The 16507-nt window shown below is 41.1% G+C and overlaps 1 protein-coding gene across 5 annotated transcripts in view; it reads right to left on the reverse strand.

Annotated features, from left to right (window-relative positions):
- STN1 (STN1 subunit of CST complex) overlaps positions 1–16507 on the reverse strand; it is a 40865-nt gene that overhangs the window by 11914 nt on the left and 12444 nt on the right. For 4 of the 5 annotated variants that reach the window (XR_014295103.1, XM_082633684.1, XM_082633683.1 and 1 more), the window contains 6 exons: positions 15813–15881; positions 11099–11257; positions 10249–10372; positions 8957–9131; positions 4104–4226; positions 1093–1165 (listed from right to left, as the gene is read on the reverse strand). Coding sequence is in view for 4 of the 5 variants with exons in the window: in XM_082633684.1 (XP_082489810.1) it covers positions 1093–1165; positions 4104–4226; positions 8957–9131; positions 10249–10372; positions 11099–11257; positions 15813–15881 (723 nt within the window). In the remaining variant the exon portion in view is untranslated. The remainder of the gene's footprint in view (positions 1–1092; positions 1166–4103; positions 4227–8956; positions 9132–10248; positions 10373–11098; positions 11258–15812; positions 15882–16507) is intronic. The other variant, XM_082633682.1, reaches the window with a different exon arrangement.

The raw sequence follows: 16507 nt of genomic DNA on the forward strand, positions 1-16507 counted from the left end.
TAGTTAGAAACCTTGCATTAAAATAATAGATTGCTTTCAGTTTATTTTAAGAGCTGTTGTCACACCACTCTGGGAGGTGACTTCACGGGTCCTTAAAAGCTAAATAAGGCTGCATACCATAAACACCAGGGCTGGAGATCTGGTCCAGCTCCACCTGCTGACTCAGCCTGGAACAGGTCCAGGCCCCAGGGATATATGGGCTTTAAGGACTGGAGATGGACCTCCCGGGAGAGAAAGAAAGCAGAATGAGGAGGCCTGTGCTCATTAACAAGCCTTTCCACTTTTCTTCTGGCGTCATTTGTTGACATATGCCAACATTTTTTAATAGCACATGTTTGCAAAAGGTAGACTTTGAAAAGTCACCTTTAAGAGTGATCAGTGTACACAGGATTTAAACATAGGACTAATGCTTTCTTCTCTTTCTAACTCGTATGAAAATGGTAATGTCTGTTGTCAGACTCTCTACAGTTTGAGTTTCTAACCACTAGGGGCTGACCTAACTCCACTAAAACCAACTATTTTCTCAACCATTTCTTTTGCAAATTATCAGGTTTCAAGATGACTGAATTACACTGTTCACAAACTGTAATGTCTAGAACCATTCCTCCCAACCTTGAAGGGCTTGATGTTAGAAGAGAGGAAAATGTCAGGTTTCAGTTCAGAGACAAGAAGGAAGAGTGGAACAAGAAATAACACAAATTACAGAGGACACGAAACCAGAAGGATGTTAAAAAGTCCTAGCCTAACAGCTGACCTTGCTGTATCAGAATCACTTGAGGAGCTCACCTGTCTAGCCCCCATCCCAGCCCCTAGTGAATCAGAATCCCTAGGGGTGGTACCTGAGTGTTGTATGTTCAAAAAAGCTCCAAGGTTGACTCTTACGTGTGGCCCATGTCAGAACAACTGTGCAAGGCTAACGCTCACTTTAGAAAGGAGGAGTCTGAGGCTCAGAGAGGGCAGGTATCTTGACCAGTCATGCTTCCACGTTGTTACTGGGAAAGGCCCCAGGTTTCCTGACTCTCCATCTAGTGCTCTCCGGGAAGGAACAGCCCCCTCCAGGGCACCGAGACACATGTACATTACACCACTTACGATTTGGTTTCTGGCAGTCTTCTTGAATGATCTGGTGGATCTTTCTGTGCAATTCTTTGTCTTCTCTGGTTACCTAAATAGGAAAAACAGTTCGGAAAGAAATGTTAAGTAAAACAGAGGTTGTGTCATCCAGACTCCCAAATTAGTCTTTAGGATAGTTTCTAAAGATTTCATAACAATCCGCAATCCTACACCAACAATGAGTGTCGCTTTTCATACCTGGCTAGTTGTCAAACCAGTTCTGTCCCTAAGTAGCTCACTGCTCTGAAGTCCACCCACAGGCATATTCCCTTGGGAGGTGGTTTACGGGGGGGCTGTGATAGAAAGAAAAGCTGGAATCCCTTGCTTTCAAGGGGCAACTTTCTTCTTAAATATTCATAACACATTCATAAAATTTCTCTTATTCATTAGATTCTTGGGGGAGGCACAAGTGATCAACCCCGAGGACTCTTTCCTCTTGTGTTTCTTCTTTTCTGTCTTGGGTTTCACATTCCTTCACCCAGCCATGGGGAAAAAAACAAAAGAAATAAAACTGTAAGGCAAAGCTAGCAAGAGAGTAAATCTAGCTTATGAATGGAAACACTGTCTGTTCTCAAAGGCAAACATAACCAAGGTTCCTTTCTCAGCCAGCTCCGGTAAGAGGGAAGCAGCCATCAAATGGGTTTCACCATCATGTTCAACAGTAAATCTAAAATCAAAGAGAAATAAAGGGAAAAAGAGGAAGAAAGGAAGGGGGAAAAAAGGAAGAACGGAAGGAGAAAAAAAAAAGTACGCAAACAAACACATATGTCAGGAATGCTCCTTGGACTGACGGACTTGGAATGAGCAGATTTAAGAATGGGGATTCTGATAAGGACCCTTCTCTGGACTTACAGGGTGTTGGGAAGATTAAGTACGGTAATGTGGGAGAGCTGCTGAAAGCTGGAAAGCATTATACAGAGAGAAGATAACTCTGTCCCTGAGGCAATGCCCTCAGGAAAACAGAAACCTAGGAGCCAGGGTTGAGGTAGAGGGGCGGAGTGAAGTCAGAGAAGGGGGGTGGCTCTGCTGAGGAAAATAGAGCTATTAGAGCTGGATCACCCCATTCCAGCTCAGACTGATTCACAGGAGGAAGTGCCCCAGCCCTGCCACACCTCATCCCTGGACTGCTGCCCATGGTCTGCTGTTCCTCAGGAAGAGCGGCTTCCTACTGACCCAGGAGGCCACGCAGAGCCTCCCGGGGGGCGATGTGAGGGTGCGGGTGGGAGTGGGAGGGTGTTAGGGTGAATTGCCCAGCATGAGCTTCTCCAACCCCACAAGAAGCAACCAGCTCCCACCAGGCCTGCCCATCCTGGGAGGTGGGGGGAGTGGGGGGCTGCCCTCACCCTTATACGGAATGGAATACCCTTTTCAGAAGTTATTTAAATAGTATTTAAAACATATCTTAATTGTTTTAAATGTTCTAAAATGGGGAATCACTAGAGTTAATCAACATCAAGAAAATGTCCTATCAAGGAAAGCTTCCCCTCGGGAATCATGCCTGTAAAGAATGAGGCTTCTGACTCTAGGTCCATCCACCTCACTACAAATTTCATTTCTTTTTATGGCTGAGTAATATTCTATTGTGAAGTAAGTCAGAAAGAGAAAGACAAATACCATATGCTAACACATATATACGGAATCTAAGAAAAAAAAATGTCATGAAGAACCTAGGGGTAAGACGGGAATAAAGACACAGACCTACTAGAGAATGGACTTGAGGATATGGGGAGGGGGAAGGGTAAGCTGTGACAAAGTGAGAGAGTGGCATGGACATATATACACTACCAAACATAAAATAGCTAGCTAGTGGGAAGCAGCCGCATAGCACAGGGAGATCAGCTCGGTGCTTTGTGACCACCTAGAGGGGTGGGATAGGGAGGGTGGGAGGGAGGGAGACGCAAAAGGGAGGAGATATGGGAATATATGTATATGTATAGCTAACTCACTTTGTTATAAAGTAGAAACTAACACACCATTGTAAAGCAATTATATTCCAATAAAGATGTAAAAAAAAAAAAAAAAGAATGAGGCTTCTGGGATCTCTCAGAGTTCTGATCTGTCTTCAGGAGAATCGCTCACAGCTGAAGCTACATCTACGCTACTAAAGTGGACATCAATATCGATAACAATATCAGTATCAGCTTGGTTCCTCCCATATTAAAGGTGGGCAGTGAGAGGTGAACTTTTAACTCAAAGTATGAGGTAGACAAGCACTTGTACCCCTGCTGGGAATGTTAATTGGTACCACTTTTGGAGGAGGCAATCAAAAGCTTAAAGGTACATGCCCTTTACTCCAGCAATTCCTCTTTTAAGAGTCAATCTTATGGAAATACTTACATAAATCCACAAAAAAACAGACATAGCAACACTATATGCGAGGACAAGAGTTGGAAACAATATAAATGTCCATCAGAGATAAGTGGTTAAACAATTTATGGCAAGTTCCCACAATATGGAAAACCATGCAGATGTCAAAAAGAATGAGATAGATTTATAAGGACTAATATGGAAAGATGACTGTGATGTGCTATTTTGGCATCCCAAAAAGTTGCTGAGCATTATTTAGAGCAGTGGTTCTCCGCTGTGTCAGGGGACACTTGGCAATGTCTGGAGTCGTTTAGGTTGCCACAGTTGGGAGTGCTGCTACCGGCATCTAGTAGGTGAAGGCCAAGGATGTGCCAAACATCCTACAATGCAAAGGACAACACCCCACAACAAAGAATCATCTGGCTCAAACAGTGCTGAAGCTGAGAAATCCTGATTTAGAGGAAGATCACATTTTTTTGGTAACAGGAGCATATATTTACATGTGTGCCGAAGGCTGTACTGTTAAAAGCGGTATCTTGAGGAAAGATAAGGGCCAACTTTCACTCCTTACTTTGTGTACCTCCTAATGACTGATTTTTAAAAAACAGTAAATAAACAATCCTAAGTAATAAATATATTTGCAATTGAAGCTAAGCAAAAAAATTAAGTTGCAGGTCTCTTACATAGAATAGGTTATCAAAACCACCATCTTTCTGGAAAACAAGTCCTTCTTCCTGCAGCAGCTTTATAGCATTCCTAAATATACTATGAATTGCCTTGGAAGTGGTGTCATTCTTAAAATCCACCTGTAGGAAGAAAAAAAGGAAAAAAAAAAAAGAAGAAAAAAAATAAGTCCCATCTTACAGCACTTGAGGGCAACTCCCTAGACCAACTGGTTATAAATTCACCCAACAGGCTTTTTATCTGCTGAGTCAAAAAGATTCAGGTACGCACGGGCCTAGCAGGATGGTATTTAAGGAGGATTGGGAAGTTTGCTCCGGCAGAATCACACTCGATAACTGTTCCACACCTTGGATATGATTTTTTGTTTGTTTAATTCATTTAACTCAATGATATAAAATGGAAATCTCAGAATGACAATCTTTGATTTATTTTTTTATACAGAGCCAAAAATTCTACACCTACTGGCTCACTTTTTTCATTAAAATTGTGGCCATATATACAACTTCTTCCTATGGACATCAAAGAATTTTACACACATTGAAATAATAAGTTGGGGATTCCAGCACATAGAGAGTATTAAATAGACTCCTCATTTTAAATGGAGGACAGTGGAGCAAACAGCTGTGCAGAGATCTGTCAAAGGGGAGGGTCCATGGGCTGAAGGTGGACAGGGCCCTAGGGGAAGCAAGAACACCATGAGGAAGGACCCTCTGCTGCTGTCAGTTTGCTCTCTCCTCAATTTCAGTATCCCTTCCCTTCTCTAAGAGTCAAGTTTGCCTAGAGAGGTTACCAGGTCATCCTACTTCTTATTTCAAGGAGGCCAGGTTTTCAGCTATGTCCTACCATGGTTAACTAGATTGTGTGCTTCTTGAGTTGGGGACTCATCTCGGCCACCTGCTCCCTGACACATAGTGGGTGATGGAGAAAATATGTGTGCAATCAGGGGAAGTACCCCATATAGGTAGGCGATATCCTCCTAATTATTCCATTAGGGATTTTCAGTTCATTCCTAAAACAAAGGAAGTGGTAAGTAATAAGTGTCCTTCAAGGTACAGATCCATTTGTAATGTGACAGAAATACATCAAGATACTAGAAAGATCAAGAGTGCCAAAGAAACATGGCAAAGCTTCCAAAAGGGTGTTTGAAGGCACAGTCCTACTCCTCTAATGGAAGGTCCTTATGGAGGCTGTCTGGGGCAGCACCCACAGATGTTGAAACAGAGAGCGGGCCTGGGATTTGCTGATGACATTCCCACAAAGTGACAGGGAGAGGAAAGGAACTCCCAAATGGCCTCAAGTATTGACAGTTCCATCCTGAAAGAAACCTTGGCTTTCTAGAAGAGGCCTCCCAGACAGGCACTGTCTGAATCTAACAGATCTTGGTGATGTTTCACAAATGTGCTCTCTCGAGCTGAACAGGAGAGACTGACATTCTTAATTAATAGCCTAGGTTTTTCCTCGACAGAACAGGCCTGGAGAGCCTGGCCAGTAGAACAGGAGGGCCTGAGAGTTGACAAGCACTCCAGGTTATGACAGCACCCATTTTCTGAAGGGAGAATAGGTTGAGAAATATTTGATGACTCCCACGGGCAGAAAAGCTATCTGGGTGTGTGTAGAATAAACACCTCACCCAGCGATCCTCAGTCACATATCTTTTTATTCAGGGGGGCTTGAGGCAAAGCTGTTTTTAATTTCATACATGAGTGCTGTGACTTAGGAAAAGAATGCTCAAGCCAACACAGGCTCCCCTACCTGACTTTATAACTACTTCATCTTCATAATTCTCAGGAGATTCGTCTTCTTTGGTCAATTTAATATAAGGATCCTAAGGGTCGAGTTTATGAGGTCTCTTACCAATATAGAAATAAATTGGAAACTGACTAGAAATGTTGTTGCATGATTATTCCTGTCATTAAAAATGACTCTTGGTTATCCTCAGACCATACAGAAAGTCCGGTTCCTCCTCCCGGATTTCAGTCAGATCAAGCAGCAGGAAGAGAGGGTGTGAGGCCTGGGAGAGTAAAAGCAGTTTCTGCTGTGAACAAGGAGGACCCAGCAGAAAAGGTTCTCTGTAAATATAAACAATATGTGAAGCTTCCTTTCCAAAAACATTTGCCTCAGCTGACCTCAGGACATAATTCCCTGCTGGTTATAAAGACACAGTCTCAAGGATAAAGCCTCCAATCGTCCCTCTAGCTAGTAGCTTTTCCTGGCCTGAGATGTGTGTCTTTCTTGTCTTTTTCTAAAGAGCAATGACAGACTCATCCCATTCAGGAAACCAAAACTGTTCAGAAACAAAAACAGTGACCGGCTGAACGGGCTGAGCCTTAGCGGGGCCTCTCCTTGTGGCAGGTCAGGAACTGGGTGGATCTCTGAAATATATATATAGTCTTCATTCCCAAACAAACTCAACATTTATCGAGTTGTCAAAGAAACAATGGCTTTGCAAGGTTTGCTTATCATGTTTCTGGATTTGCTAAAAAGGGCCACTGTGGAAAAAAAGAAAGGGGGAAAACATTCAAACCCACTCTCCCCAGCCTCTAAGCTAAGACAACATCACAATGATTTTTTTTGTTAAGCTTTCATCTGTATGACTACAGAAAGTGCCAAAGGATCTAAGGTTTCACCATCATTGTAAAGCATCCTGGGTCTCCCAGGCTCTATTAAACAGAATTCAATTTAATGACACTGACCTCCCCAACCAGAGCCATGTGAGGGAATAATTCATAAATGATGGAAAAGTAGTTTCCAAAGACAAAACAGATATACTGCCATATTCATTTCTTTTTAAACATATAGCACCGGGCAGACACAAATTTCTGCTCTAAGCATTCTCAAAAAGATATCACACCAAAAGTCCTCCCTGGAATGTTCTGAATGGAGAGGCCTTTTAGTCCTCAATTCTCCCTACTTAATTATCGCAGAAGAGCTGGCTCACAGGAAGAATGCGGTCTTTGCTAAGCTTCAAAGTTTCCTTCTAAACATGCCAGGAGAGTGGTCAGAAGTCCTGGGAGGCCAAGTTGGCATTGAGCCTCCTCTAAATGATTAAATGGGAGGAAGGTCACTCCTGCTGTCAGTGGACAGCTGGGGAGCTACAACTGTGCAGAAGCAACGGTGGCACAGAACAAAGCGGCCAGTCCTGACCCTCCCCACCTCGGTGTTTCCTGAAACAATATCCCTCATCTCCATGTATGAAATTGCGGGTCACTGGGCATGCAGCCTGGTGACAGGAAGAGATAATCAAGTTCACGAATGAAACTGAGAAGCAGTGGTCATGCTTAGGAGGTCAGGACAGGGACCTGGTATCTCTTCCACCAGAATCACAAAGAATAATTATGTTACCTCACAAGGGTACTCATGGCAGCCCTGGTGGTAATGGCAAAAGACTAGAAAACATCTAAACAGTCCAGGAATGGAGAGACCCCTTAAGGAAATTATGATACACATAGTGAAAGATTATTATAGAGTGGCAAATATGTAAGTATGGCTAGGAAAGGACCTATAAGACATGCTGTCCAGTGAAAACCTAGGTAGATACCATGTTTAGTATGATGCCATTTGTGTAGAAAAGGGGATACAACTACTTCTAGTTTATATATGCAGATTATCTCCAGAAGGATACTCATGAGACTAGTAATGGTGTTCGTCTCTGTAGAAAGGGGAGGAGGAAGGAGGATGGGAAGGAAACTTAAAAACTAGACAGTTTCCTGGACTATTCCAACTTTTATTTTTTATTTACCTATTTTTGTTTTCTCGTTTTGGTTTTTGGCTGCGCCGCGCAGCTTGCAGGATCTTAGTTCCCCGAAAGCAGTGAAAGCACCGAGTCCTAACCACTGGACCACCAGGGAACTCCCGGACTATTTGAATTTTTAAAACCATTCATTCCTTCAATCAACAAATAATTGTGGAGAGCATGCTTTATGCCAACCCTGTTCTAGAGAGCAAAGAATGAGACAGACAAAGCCTCTGCTCTCAGAGAACTTAAATTCTGGTGGGGTAATAGGCACATAAACAAATAAATGCCAGTGCTATCATGAAATGTGGAAACAGAGTGATAACACAGTGAGGAAGCTGGTGGCTATCAGAGCAGAAGGTCAGGGAGGGCAAGAAGGTGACATTCAAGCAGAGCTCATTCCCAGTGGAATAAATGAAATAAATAAATACGAGTCGTGTTACAGCAACAAAAAACCCAAGGAGTTGCAATGAAAAGGAAAGCCTAAAACCAAAGTCTCAGATAATTCTTAATTCCAAGCAAATAAGTAAACACCAGAAAACTTGAGTTCACCTCTAACACTATGGGTGTTAAAAAATGAGGACAGCTCTTTCTAGGATGAATAAAAAATTACTTGAGTATTCTCTGCAATTTTTACTTATAAACCAGACTGAATACAACTTGATCTTTATTCAAACTCCTAAGACATGACAGATCAACCTTATTCTGGAGAAGACAGAACAAGCCATTAAAAACCTTGGTTCGAGTTCAAGAATCATCTTGCTGATCAAAAAATAATCTTGGAAGGATAATTTTAGCTCTTCTCATCTATTTCCCCCTCAGTTGGTTCCTGCTGACATTAAATACTCATCTCAGTGAGTACTAAGTGCTATGAACCTTATACTATTTTTTTTCCTACCTGATGATTAAGCTTTATGAGATTAAGGAGGGGAAGAGGGCATGTCCATTCTCCTTTCAAATTCCCTGTGGTCAGTGACCTTTCCAGAATAGAATCAACATAACCTCTATACTCCGGGTACACCCTGTGAGTCTCAATGCCACAGTCATGTCCACCCACACCCTCCATCTGCAGATGTGGGGCAGGGGCCTCGAATTCTCACATGGGCATGCCGCACTTACTCGCCCGGAGCAGTCGCTGTGAATCACAGGCTGGTTGGCAAGGGACAGCAGGGACTCCACCGTTTCCAACTCCTGCTGGTAAAAGGTTTGCACTCTGTTCTCCACAAGGAATTCTTTGACTTTTTCACTCAGCAGATACGTGAGACTGTCAAGGTCCAGGGCGCCTGGATTGCTGCTGGGGGAAAGTTTTAACAAGCCTTGCAGAAAACGATTACTTTTGTTCCTTTTGGACACATGTAAAACTGAAACAGCTAGCAAGTGCAATACTACACTGACACATGTTTTTGACATAAGGAGCAGTTCACCCAGTGAACACTGTGTGGTTGTTTAAAAGGATGAGGCGGAACTGCAGGAACTGATATTCGTGATAGATTTAGAAAAAAGTCAAGCTGCAGAATAGTATGTAAGGGACGGTGCCATTTTTGTAAGGAAGCAAATGACAACCCACACAATACGTGGGTGGATAGTCATGCTTGTGTACGCAACCAAAGAAAAACGTCTAACAGGATACACACATCAACCTCTGCACAGTGGGAACCTCTGGGGAATGGTACTGACCGCGGGAGACAGGAAAATGGAGAACTTCCACGTTTTACTTTATACAGGTCTACAGTTTGGGTTTTTTTAATATAATTTTTTGGAATATGTAATCTATAAATATTGAATATGTTTAAAAAATGGAAGGGTACATGGTGAAGAGTCTCCTTTCTATCCTTCTTCCAGTCCCCCTCCCACCGCCCCCCCCACCGGCAGCCACTATGATTATTTCTGTCTCCTGAGTTATTTGAGGCGTATAGTAAAAATATACATATATTCTTACTCCTCCTATTTATTTTTCCATCCCTGAAAGAGAATAAAATCATCCCTGGTTGAGAGCGACTGGTATTGTTTCTTTGATTATGATGTGCCTTGGTGCAGTTTTCTTCAGGTTTCTTGCCTTGGGGTTCATTGAGCTTCTTGGATCTGTGAGTTTACAGTTCTCATCAAACTTGGAAAATTTTCATCCATGATTTCTTCAAATATTTTTTCTCTGCTCCCCCCTCCACTCCTTCAGAGACTCCAATTACACATATATCTTCCTTACCAAACCTTAGAACACCTGCACTATGAACACCTTCACTTTACAGGTGAGGACACTGAGGCGTCCAGAGGGGGACAGACTTGCCCGGAGCCCCACAGTGAGTGAGTGGACAGTTCAGGATTTGGACCCAGGCCCACCCCAGAATCTGGGATCCCACTGGTTGGCCTCATTGCTGTGGTCACATCCTCGGCAGTCACAGTCCAGAACTTACCTCAGTGCCTCTTCTTTCTCGAGGGCTGGGTTGCGGAAAGGCTGGTCATAAACTTTCCTGTAGATGGTGGGCAGCTCAAGCATCCTTGCAATTTGAATGTTGCACACTGGATCATCCACTTTATCTAACAAGCCACAGGGGAAAACATGCCACAGAAATTACACTGAGATTAGTTCTTTCCCGTGTCCAGATTGCTGCCAGGACAACAGTAAACGTTGCACTTGGTGGGTCTCCTTCCTCATGGATGCCCAGGATCACAGTCTAAACGCACTGAATGGTTCCCAGTCATCCTGCGAGAGGGGATGCAATACCCTAAGTGACACAGGCATGGCCAGAGTAGACCAGGGCTAGGGAAAGCGCATGAGTGTATTCACTGATCTGCTACAATGGTGGACAACTGGGCTGTCCCTGAGATTTCCAAGTACAAACCAGCCAGAGCGGTGCAAAGGGCACCACTCAGATGACAGAGAACTGTCACACTTTTGATTAGCTGTTTTCTTTCAAAGTTAATGGACTCAATGGTGTTCAAGAAATTTCCATCATTTTGAAGACTATGAACACTCTTCCCTAAATGGATTCACACTCAGAGACTCTACTATGTTGCCCAAATATTGAATAAAATTTGTCAGCCATAGACAATAAATCACTTGTTTTCTTTCCCGATTTATTTATAGTCACCTCTTCAAAATAAAATTAAGAAATGCTACTTTTCTAAAGAAAGCATGTTGCTCCTTCATTAGAGTTAAATCTTTTTATTTGAACTTTTTAGAAGTTTGACTTTTCGCTAAATGAGTTTGCTGGACACACACACAGAATAACGACCAATTTGGCAGAGGTATCTTGTGCTTACAATAAGCAGTGGCATAAATTTCTCGCTCTCCTCTGTACATGCGGACGTGACCTCTGATCCGGATAATGTCCCCAATTTCTACCTTTGTCCTCTGTGCAATGGTCTCTTGCAGCTTCTTCAGCTGTGAGGTTAAGCTCAGCTCTCTTGTACTCGTAGCAGCTGCAGTTGTTGGGGCCAGAAGGAAGGAGAGAGATGCGTTAACACAATCACTCCACCACATTTGAGAGGGAGTCTGTGCTAAGACCGACATGAGACATTTATTTATTCTACTTCTGACTGGTTGCTCTACTGTGGGAAATCTGCGTCATCTTTCGAAAGCCTCTACTGGATAAAAGGCATAAGGCTTGACAACCCAGTGCGTGAGTTCCAATGTCTTCTTTCCTACCCCTGCATCGCCTGTGCAAAGGGCTCTACGCCTGCCTGAGCTGAATTCTGTGTGAGTTCAGCCGGGTTTGGTGGCAATAGCTCTAAACAACCCTTTAAAGTGTCCTTGCTGGGAGATAGAGGCCTGGCCTGAGGGGAAAGGTGCCCAAGAGTCTACATTTGTGGTTGTTTATGGGGAAGGCAAATTAGCCAGAGTTTGATTTTCCACCAAGGTGCTCAACACCCTAATCTCTCTCTTTTCTTTGTTGAGTAGCTAGGCTAACCTTCTCTTTCTCTCTCTCTCTGTTCTAAGGACTTTATAACCTATCAGTGCATCCAATCCTCACAACCACTCTTATTATTAGCCCCATTTTTCAGATGAGGAAACTGAGTCACAGAGAGGTCAAGCAACTTGCCCACAGTAAAACAACTAGTTAGCAACAAAGCTGGAGTTCAAACCCTGGCAGTCTCTGACTCCAGAGCCTTCCTGCTTATTCTTTATTCTCTGCTGCCTGCCCCATGAGTATACTTATATTTTCCATGGTTATAGCTCATGTGTGTAAACAATTTTGTGTTGTTTTTCTGTCTAGCATCACTTCAAATACACATACGTATCCACAGAATCTATACAACTCAGCATTTTAAATAACAAAATAGCATTCTGTCATGTTCATATGCCACAGTTTGTTTAGCTAATCTTGTTAAATATTTCTTCCTTCTTTCATAATTTTTTATTTTGGTTTTTATCACTAGCACTGTATGGGGCTGAGAGGTCAGCTTGGGTGAAGGGAGTCAGACAGACCTGGCTTGAATGTCAGGTCACTTCTTATTAGCTGTGTGACCTTGGGCAGACTGCTTAACCTTGCTGTACCTGTTTCCTCAGTTATGATGTGGATTTAACAGTCCCCTTCACATATGGAGCTGTTGTGTATGATCCTAGTTAACCCTTACATCATGAGCTTTAGTGCAATGTCAGATCTATAGGAAACATTCAATAAATGTCAGCTACTTGTGAAAATGAACAATTAAGCCCTCAAGACAAAAATTTTGTTTTCTTTGGGGCCTTTCATTGGGGATTACTGGATAGAAAAGTACAAACAGGTTTAGAGCTCCTTACATATTATCAGAATGCTTGCAAAAAAACCCAATCAAACCATTCTCTTTTTACAAGGTGTCACCAGCAATGTGTGTAGGCTTGCAGCTCCTATACTGGCTTCAGTCATTTGGATTTTTAACACCTTAAAAAATACATAATGATTCTATAATGTTTTATTTTTGCTTTTAAATTGCCAGAGAGACCATGTGTTTTTATATAAGATGATCTGCTCTCTGCATTTCTTTATGTATAAGCCCTTCATCTCTTTTGAACACTTTATGTTCATTTCTGAAAAAAATGCAGGGAAGCTTTATCAGTTATGCTTATTACATCCACTCTCCCCATTCTACTGCTTTCGTTTTTATGTTTATTTGATTTCATTTTAATACATAAAAGTCTGAAAAAAATGTTTTAGTTTATCCCTCTTGTCACTGATGATAGCTTTCATTGCTTTAACAGCTTAACATATAAGAGCTTAACATAGATACCCCCATATTTATTGTGATAAATACACAACTCTATCTTCTTTGGGTTATTTTATGTAAGTTGTAAGACAGTGATCACAGTTACCTCTTTTTTAATATTGTTATCTACTTGAACCAACAACATTTGTTAAATGCTTACTTATTTCCTGCTGTTGTATTATTTCTGCTTTGTCATATACTAGGGTTCCTATAATGGAATGAATAATGGTTTATTGATCAAATTTTGTGCTTCCTAATCTAATACAACTTAGATAACCATGGCTCTGTAATGTGCAAAGGCATTATTACTTTTAACACACTGACTATAGTAAGGGAAACAGCAACCTAAGGAGCCTGGAGAACTTTGCATAGACCAGTAACCAATAGCTTGGAATCTAGACACAATCAGCATTAATGTTACTCAACTTACTGGGTTTCTTCAGAAAATACCCAAGTATTACTTTTTAAAAGGTTGTTCTGTCTGGGTTCCTATCCCTAAGTCCTCTTCCATTTAGGCTGAACTTTAAAAGTATTTATAAATTTCACTGCCATGATTCAGACATTATAGGTGATAATAAATGCTTCATACAGCACTGCTGAAATGATCAGACTGAGGGCTGGTCTGAGAAAAAGAGGCTCAGCTTTCATTTAAAGGGTGAACCAAACTGCCAAAAGAAGGTCTCAAGCTGTGTAATTTAATGAGTATAATGAGATAGTTGGAGCCTGACAGAATTTCATTTTAAGTAGCCTATTCCTCGCTGAGAGATAAATCCTCTTTAAAATTCTAATATTAAGCTCCAAGCTTTCTTAACTTTTCTCATAAGCTAAGTCCAAATGGTACAATCAGTGTGACATTTATAGGAGTTAATATTATATTTTTATACTGTAACTGACTAGAACATGATTTTGACTCAGACTAAATTTTGTTTTAAAAAATTAGTCTTCAATGGACACTTTCCAGTGGAAAGCTTTAAAACCGAGGGCGATTAAATTAAAGGAGAGAATGGGCTAGTTGGGAACAATTTTAAAATATCACTTCATATATAACATGATGAGAATCACTTTCAGGCTTTCTCCTTGTACCCTTACCCTCACTTCTTATTCTCAAAGCCATTTCTGATTAAGTCTACCAACTATGACTGTTCATCTATTCATCTACTTACAGATATTTTAAAAATCTCACTTTCAGTATTAATAGACATTTTATCTAAAAAATTACTGAATCATATAATATTTCTGCTGCCATTTATTTTTTAAAAAAGAGTTGATTTTGAAAATTAAAACAATGTCAAAAACAACAGTTGATAAACTACAGCCCATGGACCAAATCTACCCACAATCTGTTTTTGTAAATAAAGTTTTATTAGAACACAACCATGCTTGTTTGTTTATGTACTGTCTATAGTTGCTTTGGTGTTAACAATGGCAGTGTTGAACAGTTGAGATGCAGACCATATGGCCCACAAACCAGAAAACAATTATTGTCTGGCCCTGTACAGAAAAAGTCCGCTGACACTTGGTTTAAAACAAGAATGCGTATTGAAACTACACCTTCTGATTGAAGATTATGACAATACCACAACCATAAATCTACAAATAATTTTAATACCCTGGACATATATGAAAGTTCAAATATCTGATTGTCTTATAGGTTTATTTCTTACCTCTGAGATATCTGCACAAAAACCTGTTGTCTGCCTTAAGTTTTTTCTAATCTACAAAGCTTCCTAAGCTAAGTAGTACCACTGATATAGATGTTCCCAAATTAGGAAATAGGAATACCAAAGTTATATGAAAGTGATGGCCAAATTCTAAATATAAATACATCAGAAAATTAAGCAAAGGAGCATCTCACTGGTCAGTACAGTCAAAGTAGGAAGTTGAGATTCTGACAGGTAATGTCAAAAAAAAAAAGAAGAAACTACTCCAAGTGTTACACATTCTTACCACGCGTATAACAGGAGGACATAGATAGTAGATGTTAGATATCAGAGCAGGTAATATTTACTGAATAACCCCAGTGTATATGGCATCATAATGCATATGCTATAAAACAGAGAAAAACAAGGCCCCAGTTTCCATAGCTTCTCTAGAACCAAAAATGATCACCACTATTGCACAATATATATTTTTTTAATATTATGAACTTATGCAACTCAAAAAACTACCTAAGGACTATTAAAACAGGCTCAAGAAATTCCAAATGCTGTTTCAGTTATAGTCAATGAGTTCAATATACTATTTTAAAGTTCTTTTTTAGTTTATATTATTTAATGGCTAACTTCAAGGGAATCCTATCTTACCTTCTCATCAGTCTTAGAACTCCTGGCATATTTGTTTGAACAAGCTAGAGGTTTCAGAAAATTTAGATCATGGGAGCATAGATGTTAGTGGCAACCATGTCAGGGCAAAAGCTTTCAAAAAAGCTTTGTCAAGTGATATGCCCAGAGCAAGGGGATTCTCACCTGATCAGCAATTAGGCTAAACTATCTTGACCTGTGGAATAACTGGCATGGTAAAAATGAGACACTGAAACTTCTAGTAACCTATTCACATTCCTGTAGGCTTAGGAGGAAGTGAGCTTCATAGAAATGAGAGCAAGAAAAGCAACTGGCTGCCCACTAATATCAGTTTGCAGAGCAGCCAAAGTTCTGGGTGTAGTGCTTCAAGTTGATCAGTGTAATTCACCAATGAATAAATGTGAAAATTACTCCAGCTAGTCTGCTGAGCTACCCTGAGTAAAATCTACTGGTTAGCTGTAAAGGTAAAGAAGCGTGGCAAATAAAATTACCTGATGAGGATACGGTATTATTCAATTTCTTCCAGCAGATGCAGTTTATAACTCCAGTGCTATCATCCACTGCAAGAGAAGCGTAAAAGTGTAGAAAAGAGATATGGGCATTCCAGGTGAATTAGCACATTGCCATTGCATTCAGCCGAACTGAAAGATGACATTTTCAATAGCCTGGTTGGGCAAATCCCTGAGCAAACTTTTCTTCCACCCTTAGAAATAATCTCTCACCACACTCCAGTGGGAATTGCTTGTCTGCAATGTCAGTGTAATACATAAGCCCAGCAGAATGTAGTCAGCGTTTCTCTTACCCCATCTCAAGGGTATTAACCTCTCCTAAAAATGGTGTTCTCAGGAAGTTAAGTGCAAAGATCTCAATATCTGCTAACATGTAAAATCAGCCTTGCACTCCAACCTGCAACCAGAGACCACTGCCTGATCTGTGGTTAGAGGCACTCAGAGCACAGCCATCTGTCACCATGTGCCTCTCTCGCTAGCTTGCTGACTTACCAAGACAAAGCATCCCAAGTCTTTTGGCCTGGGCTTCTCTTTGAAAGAGCTTCTGCCCAGTCCTTACTACTGCAGGGGATGTAAGGAAAGCTAAGCATATCACAGAAGGGCAAAGTTTTATTTTCATAATAAAAAATAATTATACTTTGGTCACACAAGCAGTACCTGTCTGGCTTATTTTAGCC

The sequence above is a fragment of the Mesoplodon mirus genome (assembly GCF_964341445.2).
Source record: "Mesoplodon mirus genome assembly, chromosome: 2".
NCBI lineage: Eukaryota > Metazoa > Chordata > Mammalia > Artiodactyla > Ziphiidae > Mesoplodon > Mesoplodon mirus.